Source organism: Haemaphysalis longicornis, unplaced genomic scaffold (assembly GCF_048455015.1).
Source record: "Haemaphysalis longicornis isolate Haplotype H1 unplaced genomic scaffold, Haemaphysalis longicornis Haplotype H1 scaffold_2, whole genome shotgun sequence".
In the NCBI taxonomy this organism is placed as follows: Eukaryota; Metazoa; Arthropoda; class Arachnida; order Ixodida; family Ixodidae; genus Haemaphysalis; species Haemaphysalis longicornis.
Window position 1 is genome coordinate 229,872,328 of NW_027526295.1, and position 17,143 is coordinate 229,889,470.

The window sequence follows — 17,143 nt, forward strand, 5'->3', positions numbered from 1 at the left end:
GCTTACACCAACAGCGTAAGGAATGGCGGCGCGCTTTCGCTCCTTCCTCGGTGATGTGGGTGGGTTTGCCGATCTGCGTTGCTGAGCGTTTAGTATATGGCTGGGGTATCCGTTGCTAGCGAGGTCCTCTCTTATCTTCTTTTCTTCCGCCCTCCGCGCCATGGTAGAAGAGCACAGGCGTTGCGCGCGTGTGAAGAGTGCCGAGGCCACAGAGCGCTTGTGTCCGACCGGGTGCGCAGAAGCGAAGTCCAGGTACTGGCCGGTATGCGTGGGCTTCCGGTAGACCGTAGTCACAAAGCCGGTATTCTTGCGCTGCACTTCCACATCCAGAAAAGCGATACGACCGGCAGCCTCCTCTTCCATCGTGAACTGGATTGTTGGCTGGACGGAGTTCAGGTGTTCCAAAAGTACTGGCGCGTCTTCCCGCTTTAACACACAGAAACAGTCATCCACGTAGCGTACGAATATTTTTGGACGACGACTTAAGAGGCTTAGTGCGGTCTTCTCGACGGCTTCCAAAGCGAGGTTCGCACAAGTCACAGAAATTGAAGCGCCCATCGCAGTACCAAACACCTGCTTGTAAAACTCCTCCTTGAAAACAAAATACGTGCTCCGCAAGCAGAAGCCCAAGAGGCGGCAGAGGTCGGCATCTTCAATCGGAGTGCGGCTGGCGAGCGTCTCGTCGTTCTCGAGCACCTTCTTACAGCACTGGACCGCGAAGTCCACAGGTACACAAGTAAACATAGATTTAACGTCAAAGGACACCATTACGTCGTCGTCCTGGATGTTGACGTCGCGTAGCATCGTTACGAAATGGCCAGAATCCTTCACATAAGTCTCTGTCGTCCCAACGAGAGGCCGCAGGATGCTGTGCAGATACTTGGACAGGTTATACAGAGGGGAACGGGTGAAGTCGACAATCGGCCGTAAAGGAACATTTGGCTTATGAATCTTGGGAACACCGTAGATGGCTGGAGCTGAGCCGTTGTGACATAAGAGCCTGTAGTACAGACCCTTGCTCTGAGGCGGAACATATTTGAAAACATCCGTCAAAAGATCTTTCAGTTCGCTCTCGATTTTCCTTGTTGGGTCACGTTTTACTTTTTCATACGTAGACCTGTCTTGCAGTAGTTCGGCCATTTTTGTCAGGTAGTCTTTGCGGTCCAGTACTACGGTGGCGTTACCTTTATCAGCCGGCAAGATTACGATATCCTCAGCCTTTTTGAGGCTCTTGATGGCTTCCCTTTCCGCCTGTGGCAGGACAGATTTTCTTGCTTTTGGGAGTTTCGACAAGGCTCCGATGGCACGTGTGCGTGCTTCACTTTGCAGGGAAGGTTCCACTTTGCGTACAGCTTGTTCCACTGCGCAGGCCATTGTGTCAGTCTTTGGTGGCTGTCCCGTGTTAAAGTTCAAGCCGCGGTTCAGAACGCTCAGCTCACCTGGGTTCAGCTGGCGTGACGAGAGGTTGAACACACCATTGGGCCGCGGGGGATGGCCATTCCTCTGGAGTAGCAACGAGAACTTGGCGCACTGACTTTCTTGCCGCTTCTCCCGCGCCGCATACGCCACGCTGTTCGCGTGCAGAAGCACGTCGGAGAAGTCGAGACGGACGAGATGCTCGAGGTTGCGTTGGGCGAAGAATACGTCGTTTTCCAGACGCTTGACCGTGGCCTTTGTATCCAGTATGCGAGCTTGCAGGAGGCGCTTCTCAGCTTGCGAGACCACTTGCCTGCCGAAAGGAGTCCGTACCAGAAGTGGAAGCCTTAGGGACTTCGGTATGAGGCTGTGGGCCTTACAACGGAGGTTAAATTGAAGATGGCACTGGAAGGAAGCCAGTATGGCTTTTAGCGTGACGAACTGTCGTATCTTTGTTACGGTGGCCGGGCCGTACTTATCGCTTTTCTGGATGTGGAAGTGCAGCGCAAGAATACCGGCTTTGTGACTACGGTCTACCGGAAGCCCACGCATACCGGCCAGTACCTGGACTTCGCTTCTGCGCACCCGGTCGGACACAAGCGCTCTGTGGCCTCGGCACTCTTCACACGCGCGCAACGCCTGTGCTCTTCTACCATGGCGCGGAGGGCGGAAGAAAAGAAGATAAGAGAGGACCTCGCTAGCAACGGATACCCCAGCCATATACTAAACGCTCAGCAACGCAGATCGGCAAACCCACCCACATCACCGAGGAAGGAGCGAAAGCGCGCCGCCATTCCTTACGCTGTTGGTGTAAGCGAAATGCTTTCACGAATATTCGATAACTACGGCGTCCAGGTTTGCCACGTGCCCACAAGTAAGCTCCGACAGCAACTCGTAGATGCCAAAGATGCGCTAGAACGCGAAAGGTACCCCGGGGTGATCTATAAGATTCCTTGCCAGACTTGCGACGCAGCCTACATTGGTGAAACTGGGAACTTCAAGAGGCGACTAAAGGAGCAAAAAAACGACGTTGCTAACGGCCGCACCCAGCTAAACGCCTTGGCAGAACACCAAAACGTAACCGACCACGTCATCGCTTGGGATTCGGCCAGCATCATTGCCACCGAGAAAATACTATCAACCCGCCTACTCCGAGAATCATTCCACATCCAATCAACCCCGCACGCTCTTAATCGGACACGTGGGCCTATGCCTACAACATACGCATGCGCTTTGCACCGTTCTAAGCATGTATAATTACGGCCGAGCCATTTTTCGCTTCATATGTGAACAAGGGACCCGTACGGGCCCCGAAACGTCATTTGTTTTACCTATTGTTTTTAGCACTTTGGCGAGTGTAGGTTTTGTACCAACATTGTTTCTTATATATATCGGTCCCACTTGGGACCGATATAACGCTGCCTGTAGAGTAAATTCTGTTTACTCTTATTTGTGGCTATCCGGGGGTAGCATAAGCTAAGTAATCAGTTATTTAACTGTCTAGAATAAGGCTAGAGGTTCAAATTACCTGTATTTCTCGGATAAAAAGAAAATTCACTTGCCTGTTGCGGCCTCGTTGTTAACAACTTCGAATTGGTTTGCGATGTTTTTTATTGCTTATTTAGCGTTCAGAATCTCAAGTTTCGCCTGCTTTGCAATAAATAGGATTGGTTTCTTCCAGCATAAGTTATACAGATTAAACGGGTTCATAATGAGTTGAGCTTCGGACTAGCGCAGCTGGCCTCAGGAGATTGGTGAGAATAATTGCGAGAGGAAAACAGCCCTTTTTACTTCCCTTTAATTGTAAAACAAAAGTGAGTGAGTGCCCGTAGGCTCTAAAACTTTGTTCCACGATTTTTAGTCCTCGACCAGGTGAGCTAGTTGGGCAATGTTTAATACCCACTTCAGGGTTCCTTTAAGCAACGTTCGTCTGGATTTCAGTCATTTCGCGCAGTATATGAACGTTCCGCTTCATTAGTGGGTAACAGAGGAAAATTACCGCGGCAAACCTTGAAATCAAAACCAAAATGTAACTTCTTTGTTTCCCACGAACAGTCAGAAAGCATTGTATTGTCCTTAGGGAAAAAAGTTAGCAATAAAACTCCCACTTACCTTCGTCGATTGAAAGTGATTCCGCTTGCAAAAGAATTACGAGTGGGAATCCTTTCATAACAAGAAAATAATTTGAACCCAGCTTTAACCGGTAAGTCTTCAGAGGCAGTCGGTAGCAATACGATTTACACTAAACAGACCTACTTTATTTTAACTGAGATAATGTAAAGTTAAGTTGGGTTTTTAACAAGAAAAAAATAGCACAAGAGAACTCAACTTAAGTTAGGAGTCTCTTTTTTTCTTGGAAGTCAGGAAAAGGTGGTTGTTACAGAATCTTCTCCGGACAAGGGTTGGCTTGTTACCGTGACTCAGTGGCTACGGGCGTGAAGAACGCGTTACGTAGCCAATGTTGAAGACGAATTATGTAGGCAGCGCAACATTGAAACAATTCTCAGGGCACATTTATTTACAGACACCCAAGGTGATGTTTAAGGCAACAACTTGCAAGAAACAATTAAACCAACCGTTTCATTGTGCAACCGGCATATTCGCATGAAATGCTTCTTCAAAAGAACTCTTTATGACCTGTTTTTTCTCAACATGCCATATGTATGCGGATCAACGCAAATGTAGAGAATACTTTTAGGGCAGAACGCAAGTTCATTCTAAACATTGGCAGTAAGTTGTACACGATGACATTACGAGGATCACATTTGAGAATGGGTCCTACACAAGACGCGTCACCGTTTGACAGGGTGGTGCAGGAACCTTAGATCTGGTATAGCTCATCAACAAGACCCCTTACATTCTTCAACGAACTTGCTCTACATCTGACTTTGTTAGGAAGATATTGGCATCCATTGCAGTGAGGTTGCATTGTATAGTTACTTCTGATTGATCCCAGACCTTCTTTGTGAGGATGTGCGCCTAGTAAAAATATGTTATTATGTTATGCTTTGCTTTAGAGCCAATAAAGCATAAAGTCTAACCCTGACGACTGCTATACATAAAGGTTGATTTATATACGTATGCTATCGTGAGATGCTGTCATGTGTGAGAAATAGTAAAATTTTTTCAACACAAACTAAATCTGATCAGAGGACAGGTGTAGGACATTTGCTAAATTTGGCAGGTGAGGAGCTGGATTCAATCACCTGCATCAATCAAATTTGTCCCATTGCTGTTATTGGCGAGCAAAACCTGAGATAGGGCGATAAAAGCCAATATTTTAAATTTTAATGCAACTGCAGATCTTCTGTACAGAAGATCCACTACATAGCGGACTTTGACACATCCACTACATAGTCTACTACATAGTAGATTTGTACACATTAACCCAATTTTGCTTGGCCACGGTTGTTCGGTACCCATGAAGCCCGTTCTTCCGTTTTTAACGAATCAGAGGCCATGTGCAGCTGTACTTATGAATGAACCTCTTCCGCAATGCATACTGTAACTACTCCTTCAATTGTTTTTTTTTTTGCAAAGAAACAGGAGGAAACCGCGTACAACTTCCTTTAAAGAAGCACATTTTTTATGCTTAAGGAGCCTATAAAACAGCTTTAGCCTAGTGCTATTGTAGTTTCGTTAATGCCGGCCAGTAAATAAATAAAATATTCTAGTCCACCGGCGCAAGCGCCAACCGATCGCTTACGGTATCGCTAGGGCAACGTACGCCACCATAGCTAGAGTACGGCATCGCTACCGTTTGCTATCCTCCCTCCCTCCACACCCTCCTTCTTTATGTGTATTGCATTTACGGCTTCTTTTTTATGGCATAATATATGCTTGTTTATTTTTATTCACAGAGCGGCTTCCTTCTGAGAGGTCATTTGGCACGCATTTGTAGTAAGCTCGATCACAACCACCACGGCTTTAAAACTTCACACAGGTTGTTTCGCTTTGGAAGCGCCGTCACTTGCACACGCTATCGTCTGCCCGGCAATGTCCGTCTGGGTCCGACAGAAACAGCACACCGGTCTGGCAGACGCAAAGTTGGTACACGTTCTTGTACGGGCTTCCCGAGAGCGCTGGCAGCGGTGTCTTCAGGTTTTGGAACACGAGCCGCTCCGAGTCGAGGAAAATCTGCGGCCAGCAACACAACGCCAGATGTGAGTGGCGTGATTCACGCGTGGTATAGTAAATTTAGCATCTTTGCAAAACATGCACCTCGGGAAAGGCGCACGTTTGGCTATTCCTCCAAGTTTGCGGTCCTGGCACGCCTGGCATAGCAGCGCTGAAGCAACACCGGCGAAAAAAAGAAACTAGCCTTCGTTCCTATCTACGTTTCTGGGAATAGTTAAGACCTAGATGGAACATTACCAGGACAGGAATAGAGGGCAGTAAAATCCTTAGGTTTTCAAATCCATTCGCTCTAAATTAATAGGGTTATCCGAGAATTTGCCTGCAATATATATGCCAGAGTTGGTCATACTGAAGATTAAGACGCTGAACAACGGGAACCAGAAGAAACACGTAGAAACGTACACGGCGCCGTGTCTGTTCACACGTGTTTCTTCTTGTCTCCGCTGTTTAGCGCCATAACCTTCAGTATGTTCAACCAACTTGACCTTGTCATGCCAGAGCTGGTCATTTATGGTAAGCAATTTACGGCATATTACAGGGAAACGTTTTATTTTACGTTTTCCGTTATCATTTGTGATCGCGTACATGTGCAAGACATTATCGCTGCAAAGCTAGGTTTTTTGCGAAGTCAAATTTTAAAACGAAAATAAATGTACTATCTTGAACCAGCATATCCCTACATCCGTTACTTTCACGTCCCCGACTTTTACTGTGCTCCATCCTCCGCGATATTGTAAGTACGAACTTTTTCGTGCGTGTCCGTGCATATTCAGATTTTCAACCAACTTTTTCCGCCAAGCCTCACAAGCTTAATATTCCGAACGATGTTTGTGAGAAGCAACTCAAATGCGTCCAACAACGTTTTCTTTTTTTTCGATACGCACCTCTCCTTGATTTGACTGAAGCGTAAGGTTCCGGTGACAGGCGACACTGATGTCCCCGGCTTTCGATTCCACCAGGACACCCTGGGGGCCTTGCACTACAAGTCGTCGAGTTGGCGATTCAAGCCTGAAACAGTACCAGAGTTCCCAGTTGACAGGATAACCTATAGGTTCGTTAACTTGCACTTAGATTCCACAGCCACTGTCAATAACATAGATTAATCACCCCATTTACGGTTTTCGAGTGAATAAGTTTTCGAAATATGGATGGTAATGTTACTTTTTTCGTGCTTGGTATCAATTGCTGTTATCTGTACTATTGGCGAATATCTGAAAAGATTGGTTCAAGCTGAATTTTCGCTCGATTTTGAATGAATAATTCGAGTGTACGGTTTTTTTTTCCTTAGCCAACTCTCATGCCGGCTTGACACATCGAATAAACGTATTACACCATAAAAACACAACTGGACAAGCAATGCAAAAAAGCGCACACTTTGAGATAACACGTACAATTAATTCCTGTATTTTCGACACCAGCCTCGAGCTCTTTTTAAAAAAATACGCTCTCGGATAATATCACAGCCACTGTACGACGTTAACCTAACACGTTTTCCGCTCCACTCGTGTCCTATATATAGGTTATCGATATTAAACCGCATGATAAATGCGCTTCCAGAATGCTGGGAGCAGAGCTAATTATCCTTCCACCTCCAAACATTATTATTTTTCAGAAGCAAGATCAGTGCACGTACTTTAGCTGCTTGAATGTTTCGGCACGAATTAGTGGTGTCTGCACCGACCCGTCGAACCTTACTCCTCCAGGACCTGCAAAATTGGATGACACGAGTCATGAGAAATCTTAAATTGTGCCCAAGAATTAAAAAATAAAAAAAAAACGGTTTTTCCGGTTCGAAACGCTCCTGACATTGGCACCTCATAGCTTATATTTTTCTACAGCCTTTCACTAACCAGGTTCCTCGCTCTTACCATGAACGATCATTCTCTCGGTTATTCACTCATTTATGAGGTTACTCTATTTAAGCTCAAAGTAGCACATTGTTTTGCTATACTTGCAGTGCCGCCAACGAGATGACACTACCTAAAATGCGTTTCTTTTGACTCTGCGCTGATTATATGCGCTCAACCTTTAGCAAGGTTCGCTTGTTCAATGCGTTTCGGGATTGAAATAAATTAATTTCGCAATTTAGTTATCGCCACCCTTTTGTCGGCGGGGAAGTAAAGTCTTCCGGACGCTTCAAAGCTACGAAGATATTTCCACCCACGGCGTGGCGAGACTACTGTACTTAAAAAATATTTGTCTACGCTGCCGTAAATTCACCTATGCCGGTTTCCTTCCCCTAACTTGTGTTTCGCTGGGAAGAAGATCATAAAAATATGTTTTCTTTCAGTTACGAACCTCTCTCTTTTCTCAAGACGCAAAATGATACGACCACAGGCGCACGCACAAAGACACGCAAGACGTCGCCACAAATACAAAACAAAAGCGTGCACGTGGACGGAATGTGTGAACCTAGAGGCGAAAGCACACCCTTACCTGTGACTTTGAGAGAATCTGCGGCCACCGTCACTTCGTCATCCGCAGCACGGAAGAGAAGCTTTCCTTTCGAGTTACGAACCCGAAACTCATCGGCGAATGCTTCAACGATTGAATTTCCTGGAAAATAAATTCCAACGTTGTATTTCCCCCGCTTAGGTTTCAAAATAAGTATCTCACTATCTACATGTTAGGCTAGTTGAATGCAAAAATATGGCTTTCGTCTGTAATCCTAGTTTTTCGATTCTGCTGCGGAAAGTTCGCGTGGAAGTTGCAGCGTCACAGCAAAGGAACATATGTAAAGGAGACGTCTAAAGAATAAAAAACACTTTTATTTTGCCATAAGCTGATCAATTGTGGTAGAGAGTAAGCAATAGAAAAAACTGTGGTTGATTCCTCTGTCATAGGAATCGGGAAAGCACGAAAGTGAAATGTGCAGCGAAATCTGCAGCTGAGCATGATTTGCGGGTCGGCGGCTGTCTTGTGGGTGTGCTTGGCGAGCGACGTCCTGCCGGCGTATCGCTTCGGCAAAGGTGTACTGGCGCCATTTCCGAGACGAATATGGCGTCAGTGAAATCTTGGTATATCCAGGCATAAAACACCTTCGTGTTGAAATATAAAACCAGGAAACGAACAACCCTGAGTATAACGTACTGTATAGTACTAAGGGTTGCTTCTCCGCAAAAAGACCATTTTTGCTTTTGTGCACACTTTACAGGCCGCTTGCTTCGTTTTCTGCCGTCACTTCCGTGGCGGATATGACGTAAGTGGGATCTTTCTGATCCCGGAAAAAATACACTTTCGTTTTAAAAATATCAGAAATGATCTCACCTATAAAAAGCCTATTAGAAATCTGCCCTTGCTTGTTCCTGGCATTGAGCGTAATGTTCTTGGAAGACTCTATGTTGAGGGGTTGTTCCTGCAAAGAGTAAACATCGCTATTTGCGCTAATGTCACTTGCAGTTCAATCACCTTCGTTGCGGCATGGTGTACCATTTCAGGCTATACAAGTTGCTTAGTGCTCTGGCAAGAACAAAGCTGTTTGTAGCCGCACTTTGTGCATCCGATAATGGTCATCCAGTGCGTCCGGCTCCAACACACAGATGGGCCAGGTCCTAGAGGTTTCAAACAAACCTCAATAACTGTAGCCTCGTTACTCGAGTATTTTCCTAATTACCCAGTTCAGACAGCCAACTTTCTTGTCATGACATGCCGACACGATTCGCACGTGAGTTTGACGCACGCACATGGTGCGTGTTTATAAAGAGCTTGTTCTGTTCTCGCACCCACGGCAGCATTTCTTATGCTCCCGTGCTTTACGGCATAAACCCACCGCAGTGGTTTAGTAGCGGAATAGCCTTGCAGAACGCACCATATAGAGGGTTTGAAAATGTCCCACGGTGATTCATTTCTGGCTTAGCAGCAGCACACGCGCGCAGACAAATATTTGGGAGATTTCGGCGCTGCTTGAATGCTTTAAACTTAACATTTGAGTTTCAGCTTCGTGAAACAAGCCCACAACAAGTGCAGAGGAGGAACGCCAGCGTTCGAACTAGTGACTTGCTCTCTGAGTGATGTGGGTGCCGTAGTAACTTTAGTACAAATGAAAAAATTAAACTGTCAAGACGGAGAGAAAGCACTCTTTCGCGTGGCCTTCTTAACTGTGACTCAGCATTTCAGGTCTGTGCGCGCTTCAGCACATTGCCAAAAACACAGGCATAAACTGTCGAAACGCTCTGCCTGCATAACTAAACTAGGCAGCGCCGGTTTTTACACGCAGACCGCACCCACCGTTGGTTCCGCTTGACAAGCTCTATTAGTGAAATGAGCACAACAGATTTTCTCGCTTCGTGCCTCTTTCCAGAAGCGTAAAGCAAAGCGTTCTCTTAATGAAGCACGCATAAAGCCCAAAATCGTGGTCAGAAAACTCGGCCAATATGCATGCGCACACACAAAAATCTGGTAAATAAAAGGGAAAACGCGAAACACGATCCTAACGCCTGTTCGAACTAGCCCCGCCGCAAACATATTCCGGCAGCCGGGTCACCGCCTGTGGTAGTCGTTACCAAACAGCCTCAACAACTGGCGACAGAGTCCGCTTTTGCGCACGCCCAAGTTAAGGGCTTAATGAAGCTTGCACGAGGCGCGCCCGTGTCGTAGGCTTAATGAGACCCACTGATTGCGTGCGGACCATTATTAACGCCACCGCCGCCGCCGCTGCCACCGCGCTGCGCCCACCTCTTCGCATTCCCATCTGCCCCGCTCTCACGCAATCCGGCACGTCGAAACGCACAACAGGTAACCGGGACTGATCGCGGACCGGCATACCATTAACGCCTCCGAGTCGAACCAAAGCGAGCGGGGCGAGGACGGGGGTTGACGGCACACCGCGTGCAACCTGCCGCCCGGGCCCCTTCATCGTCGACGCCGACACGGATGCTCCGCGGTGTAGTTCTTGTTAGGCAGAACGCGAAGCACTTTCCCCGGTTCGCCTCTTTTCAGATATGCGGAACTCCCTTCGGGGAGTGAGCGGCGTAGCTGTGTTTAGGGACTACCAAATCGCGCGGACCCTGTAATCGGGTCGAAGCCTGCGCGTAGGCGGTCTTGTAAAGAGCGAGTTTGCCGGTTTAGTCCCATTGCCCGTGGTCTGATTTGCAACGCCGATTTGTTATGGAGAACCAACATCGCAGTGCGCCACACAACAGACCAAGTGGCGTAAAATTCGTCGATGTGGTTCGGTCCCAGAAATTAAGGGAGTCGACCATTCAGGCATTCGGTATTGGTACTTGAAAAAGCATTACGTTGTTTAACATTTAAATTTAGATATCAAAATGGGGCAGTTTGGTGCAGAAGAGACGATAATTGCTTCGACTATGAATGTAGAATGCGTCTGTGCTAGAATATCTCTTTTGAAGTAAAAGAAGTAGAACAAAATCGCCAAGAATATGCTTGGTTCTACGCAAATGCTTGGTTCTGTGCCACACCTGCCAGGTAACGCCTTCTTAATCTACTTGTCGACTTACTGTTTTACGAACTATTCAGAAAAAAATATCCACATGTCTGAACAGGGTTTGAAAAACAACCCGCTATCTAGTGACCATTGCACTGAATGACCACCTTTCTTGTGCACGGCAACTTCTCCGTGTATTGATGGGGTTTGCAGAAATGCCAGCTTACCCTCCTTGATCGTATTTGGGCTGCGTAGAGTGAATGCAGGAATTCGGCTTCACCTTCAAGCCGCACACCGTTCTCCACAATTCGTAGCCGACCCATGCCATCCTAGGAGAAGAAATACACGTCAGTTTCCTTAAACGGTAGTTGTAGTCGATCGTTTAAACTTGTCTGCTTCAAATGGTCCACGCTTATCCCGGCTGAAGGTCCCTTATTAGCAGCTTTCTTTACGTCAGCTCTTGAACAACAAAATCATTCTACAAGTTCATAAGCTGTTTAGTTCCCAAAGGTAAGGAGCCATTAAAAGAGCGATTTCGAGAACAGGCATGACCTCAATAACGATAATCGTCACTGGACGTAAAGGGATAAGCCCAATTGATACTGAGTACTCAGTGCGTTTATTGGGCCCCTCACCAGCGAGAAGTCGAGCACCCTGAGCACCCAGACAGTGAGTGCCACGTTCATGATGACCATGGCGAAAAGCAGCGTGACGAGCAGGTACAGGCACCGTTTGCGCCAGCCGTATATCCCCACCTGCGGTTCACGGGCAATGCAAATAGTATGTTCAACAACCTGCCACAGTCTGACCCCTGCTTTGCACTCATTTGTACATGCAAAACCTAATTTTCTGTAAAAATAAAGTCCCTCTCATACAAATTTTGTTGGTTACCAGTGCTCTTTGGTAAGAGAACAACGATAAGCGCACATTTCATTTTGGCACGCACTTTAAAGTGATGCGCATTACAGCGCTTTTCGCTGCATAAAAAATCTTGCACGAAGTGCAACCGGCCTAAACTCGCCACCTAATGATAACTAGATACGGGTCGCGGAACTGTCATGTTACACACCATTCACATAAACTCGAGGAATAGTGGTGCAGCAGATTTGAATGGAAGGAAGTGACGGAAGTGCACAGCGTCTGTGGTGTAGCGGGAAGTGGAGCTCGGCATCAATTCGATAACGAGGTTGCCGGGTGGTGCGGCAGCATTCATTGGTACATAACTAGCGCGAAATAATCTCCAACCAGAAATCGGAGATGTAATTGAGGAAATTGCCAGCGAATTTTGGTGCACTGCTCCTAGCAAAACGGGAAAGGTAGGTAGTGCAAAACGCCCACATGACTGCCGCACTCGTGCAAAGCGAGCCCAGAACCTCTGAGATAAAATATTATTCATGACAGTGATATAAAATAGAGTAATATACACAGCGCTATTGAAAACTCTTGGAGATGACCAAAACAAAAAGAGATGCGGCTGCCGCAACTCTCCCACACCCCGTCGGTCTCCAATTTATTTAGTAACCTTCTCTTACGCAGCTTTGTAGAACTTTTTTAATGTCCATGATGACTTATTATCTACCACCGCCTTGAAAATACCCAGAGTGCACCGAATTATTAGTTCATTATTTCTCCTTAGTATTTGCATGCCGTTCAAAATATTATATATCACGGAAAGTCGGACGACGAAACAGTAACCTTGAAGTCATGTATCTGTATTACGAGAACACATGATTTGCTCAGCATCCACCAACATTTTGTGCGTCATTTCATATATTTTTTTAGGCTTATCTGCAGAGTAGTTGTTTTCGTGCTATAATGTGTGCTACAGGCGCTTGTGTGAAGTGCCCGAAATCTGAATCCTCAGACTTCATAAATGCTACAGCACGTGGAGACAAGCAGGGACAAATCACAGGGACCTGCTGCTTCTGGACGAAAGCGGCCGCGGAAGCGTCCTCGTCGTGACATGCGACCAGGTCTTCGGCGACCACGGCGTCGACGAAGACCGAGGATCTGCGCTGATCCCAGGCCGACGGACGCCGGGGCCCTTCCCACACGGATGGTCTTCGGGAGCCCGGCGCACTCGGCACGCCAGGGGCCGGGGTCACCGTCAGCGCCGGAACCAGGCTGCCCGCGCCCAACGTCCCGGACGCCATCTGGCACGGGGCTCACCTGCATGGCACGAGGCATTCAGTCACCACGTCATTCTCAAGCTGACGAGAAATTTACCCCGTTGAGGTCACCTACGTGCACTGTCACATGACGAGAACACAGAGCACTGCAGGTCAGGTGACTCACAAGCCGACAACATACAACAATATAGCTGCATGAGCACGGTGCCAGAATTGACCCGAGGATAGTGAACATAGGGTTTAAGCTGGAGGTACGTGGTAGCCAGATTCACACAGAAAAAAAATAGAGGGGGGTAGGTTGAAAGTAAAACGGAGTATACAGGAGGAAATAGAAAATCAAAACTACCCGGAAGCGCAGTGGTGCGCCTGTACATAAACTACGGTTCTTTTCTTCATTATTGCTGTCCTGCTGGGCCTCTGCAAAATGCCTGATTGCCATGGTGGGAGTAGAGGTCGAAGCCCGATAAGCTTGCAATTCAGTGAGTCTTACTGCCCTTTTTACCCAACCACCCGGGTATGCTCACCACGTCTTGTCATTCGTACTTGGTTGGCGTCGTACTCATGTACTTCCTGTCGGTGACTACCTTGTTAGCTCTGTTGCTATTGTGGAGTGCTTTGAAATAAAATGACATGAAATGAAATGAAAGTTTCAGCAACGGGTCACAATACATTTCGTCCAAGAACGGATGAATCCATTTCCACATTTCAAACACGTACAAAAGGCGTGTAGCGCAAGAGCCATCTTGAAAACTAAGGTGTGCACTAGTAAACACGCGTTGTCTAAAAAGAACAGTGTGCAGAGGGCAGTAATGTAGTAACCAGCATAACTTGAAATTTTAGCAGAGAACTAAATCAAAATTTGTGAAATGAACAGAAAAAATTATCCTTCTAGCGCTGTTACCACGGGATATATGTTCATGATATCGCGTAACTTGTGATTTTAGGGCAGAAGAGATGTAGGAAGAGAAATGGAAATGCAGCGATACGGAGAATGATCCAAGGAGCGGGAGACAGTAAAAATCTTACCTAACAACATGATATAAGAGCATGCGCCCATCATCGGACACTAAAATATACACTTTGTAAATGTACGTTCAAAGGTCGGCTTTGCCTCAAGTGACTGAGTGTGTGGTGATGCACGCTTTACAGAGCGAACTGCGTAGTAGACTGTACGAATATAAATACGAGATCATATATTCTTGCAAAACGTCGGTTTGGCTTAGTACTTATTTATCATGTGGTGGTACGCGTTTTACAGAGCAATCAAAGTTGCAGAACGTACAGGAATCAATACTACACCTTACCTCGGCGCGGAAATTGGACTGCCCATGAAGCACGTGCAGTATGCTTATTAATGTAATAACGTTAAACGGCCTATTGAGGGGACAAGCTTCTGCAGATGTCGGTGATAGCGTCAGAAGCAGTCAAGCAGCTCCTATTCCACGTCTCTGGGAAGGATTCCATAGCGCGAGTTATTCCATAACGCGACATTTAACTCAACTGAGCACTAGTGAAAGGTAACAGTTCACTCCAGTACACTGCTTCTGAAGTAAGGCAGCGGAAAAACGCAGCTCAAAGAGCGAACGAACAGGCTGCAAAAGCGACGCAACGCGTAGGAGACAGATCAAGGCCATTAGAAAGCTGTAAAGAAAAAGCGAATTGCGAAACAAAGCGCCTCAAGCAAAAAGAGGACGAATCTTTTCGACAATGAAGGACAGAGGCGAAACGTCTCAGGCATTCAATTGGACATTAATGCTTTCGCATTCACAACGCATAACAGTGATTAGACGTCCTCGTAGTTAATTTCTGAAGACTGTCGCCGGCAATAACAATACCTGCCTATATTTTGCTCACTTGTCGACTTATTAGTACTTGTATATCTTTTGTTGGAATATTAATAAATTGGGGTATTCGAGCTTTGAATTGTATGCATTTTAATTTCAGTTCACGGGAAACCCAGTCAAAAAAGACGGCAAGAAAAAATGCTGTAGTTTGTTGTATTTTTGTCTGTCGTACTGTCGTCTGTCGTCTTGTCGTATTCTTGTCGTGTCGTGATTTTGATGTTCTGTCGTGTGTCACATTCCTGTCCGGATTTTGATGTTCAATCTTCCCGAATTCCTGTCTTGTCGTGATCACCATGTTCCATCAGTAGTTGCACATGGTTTGAATGTTATTGCCCATTGTAAAGGGTAGCGTAAATGGCAGTACAGTTGCTAATACGGGAATGTTTGTCGTTGAGAAAATTGACTTTGCCGTCACGACAGAAATGTGTGTCGTAACAACAGGTGGATTTGTCGTAACAAGACAACTTTTGTTGCCACAACAAAGTTGTTTGTCGTACGACAGGAATTCTGGTTAGGTTTTTGCGGTATTCCTGTTGTGAGTTTATACTGGAAAGTTTAACCAAATAAATTCTCCTAGTTATAGCGTAACTCGCTTCAAAGCATCCAAAGTAGCCTTTAGTCAGAATGTACTTAGTATTCATTGTATTATGAAACTCATGCCCTCCTGCTTTGGTATCGTAAGAGACTGGCAGTATTGTAAATAAATAAATAAATAAATAGTCGCAGAGGCAGCAGAAACGCTGGCCTGTTGATATTCGCCCGTAAGTATTACCCTTCAAGCTCTCTGATGTGAAAGATGACGGGACAATAATACGCTGGGCTTAATTAAGTTTCGCTCGAAGAAAATAGCCTCCTACTTTTAATGTATAGATTTTCTACAAAATGAATGAGTTCAATTAGGTCTGTTTTGAAAGAAAATAGGAGCATTAGCCATTAATCTATTTTTGGACAGCTCCAAATTAGCCGCCTAATTTATTACACTGTTTTTAGGTTTCGCCATATTGCCTAGAAATAGTAGGCGGCTACAAGAAGTTTCAATAAGCAGCATAATAAGTGAAAACGCTTTTGTCATTTATGTTTTTGCAAAGCATGAGCAAAAAATATTGGGGCTTGACTAATCGCGTGGAAAGAAATTTCCTGGTCTCAGTATCTGTTTTTATTGTTGCTGTTAAGCAACTTTTCGGAACAACAATGTTTCATGGGTGACTATTGTTGTTTTTGTGGGACAAATATCGGCAAATACGTCCTTCTAATCTCCTTACATTTGCCCCAATTTCCTTCAGGTATGGTTTGTGAAGCCACTTTCCTTGCCGCCACTTTCAACTTGCGTTCGAATATGCATACCGTGAGACAAATCATGCGTCGCTTTGCCGCTACGATAACGCCATGATTGTGCCGTGACTCGGATCATTATACTAAGCGGATAATTATTATTAATGGTGAAAATACTTTCATTCGCCTGCCCACTTCAAGCACATGAGCGTCTTGGTAAGAGTAAGGTCCCGGAGAACGTCTGTAACCCGTATTCTCAAACTTGTGCGTAGGTTAAGGAAAATCCAGCCACATTTCACCACTAATATGGCTACATAGAAGTGCTGCGGTTCACGCATTTTCAAGTATATAAAGTCTTGCCCTGTTATTCTTATGACTACATAGCAGTGCTGTGGTTCACGCATTTTCAATTATACAAAGTCTTGCCCTGGTATTCGAATCCTTCCTCCACTTGAGCCTCCAATGGACGAAATCCTTCAACGCAACTTCCCCTTGCGGCATCCGCAAGCATTGCGGATTCCGCATGCCGAAACTGCCACGTGTTCTTACATTATGGCAGATGAAGCTAATAAATAAAGCTAATTGGCTCGCATAAACGTTACACCACCAGTCTAAAGCGATCAGGATTTCGTATCTCCACAAGGTTTGGTACGTCTCATAACCAAGGTGTCCCGTCATCTTCGCTATCACGGGTAACTTGTGCTGTTACATCTATTGGAAAGTTACTCAATACCACACGCTCCTCTAAACAAACGTTAGGTAGCTAGTGCCCACATCAGCGTCGCATCTATTCATCATTCCCCTCAGTAATGTCTTCCGATATTTTAGTGGGCGAGTACCACGAGGGTAAACTGGAAGAAAATTTTGCTCTCTGAAGATTGTGCGTGTCCTCTGAAGCCCACACAATGTTACACATCCACTGAGTAGCACATACCAGCGGGGCTGCATAGGGAACGCTT

At 46.0% G+C, this 17,143-nt stretch overlaps 1 protein-coding gene across 1 annotated transcript in view; it reads right to left on the reverse strand.

The window, feature by feature from the left end:
* Positions 1-3,907: 3,907 nt before the first annotated feature.
* LOC144170068 (zeta-sarcoglycan-like) overlaps positions 3,908-17,143 on the reverse strand; it is a 51,354-nt gene continuing 38,118 nt past the window's right edge. Inside the window, exons 2-9 of the mRNA XM_077699605.1 lie at positions 12,856-13,108; positions 11,575-11,694; positions 11,167-11,268; positions 8,821-8,908; positions 7,990-8,109; positions 7,187-7,259; positions 6,438-6,561; positions 3,908-5,553 (exon numbers count right to left, since the gene is read on the reverse strand). Of these exons, the coding sequence (XP_077555731.1) occupies positions 5,383-5,553; positions 6,438-6,561; positions 7,187-7,259; positions 7,990-8,109; positions 8,821-8,908; positions 11,167-11,268; positions 11,575-11,694; positions 12,856-13,092 (1,035 nt within the window). The 5' untranslated portion in view covers positions 13,093-13,108 and the 3' untranslated portion in view covers positions 3,908-5,382. The remainder of the gene's footprint in view (positions 5,554-6,437; positions 6,562-7,186; positions 7,260-7,989; positions 8,110-8,820; positions 8,909-11,166; positions 11,269-11,574; positions 11,695-12,855; positions 13,109-17,143) is intronic.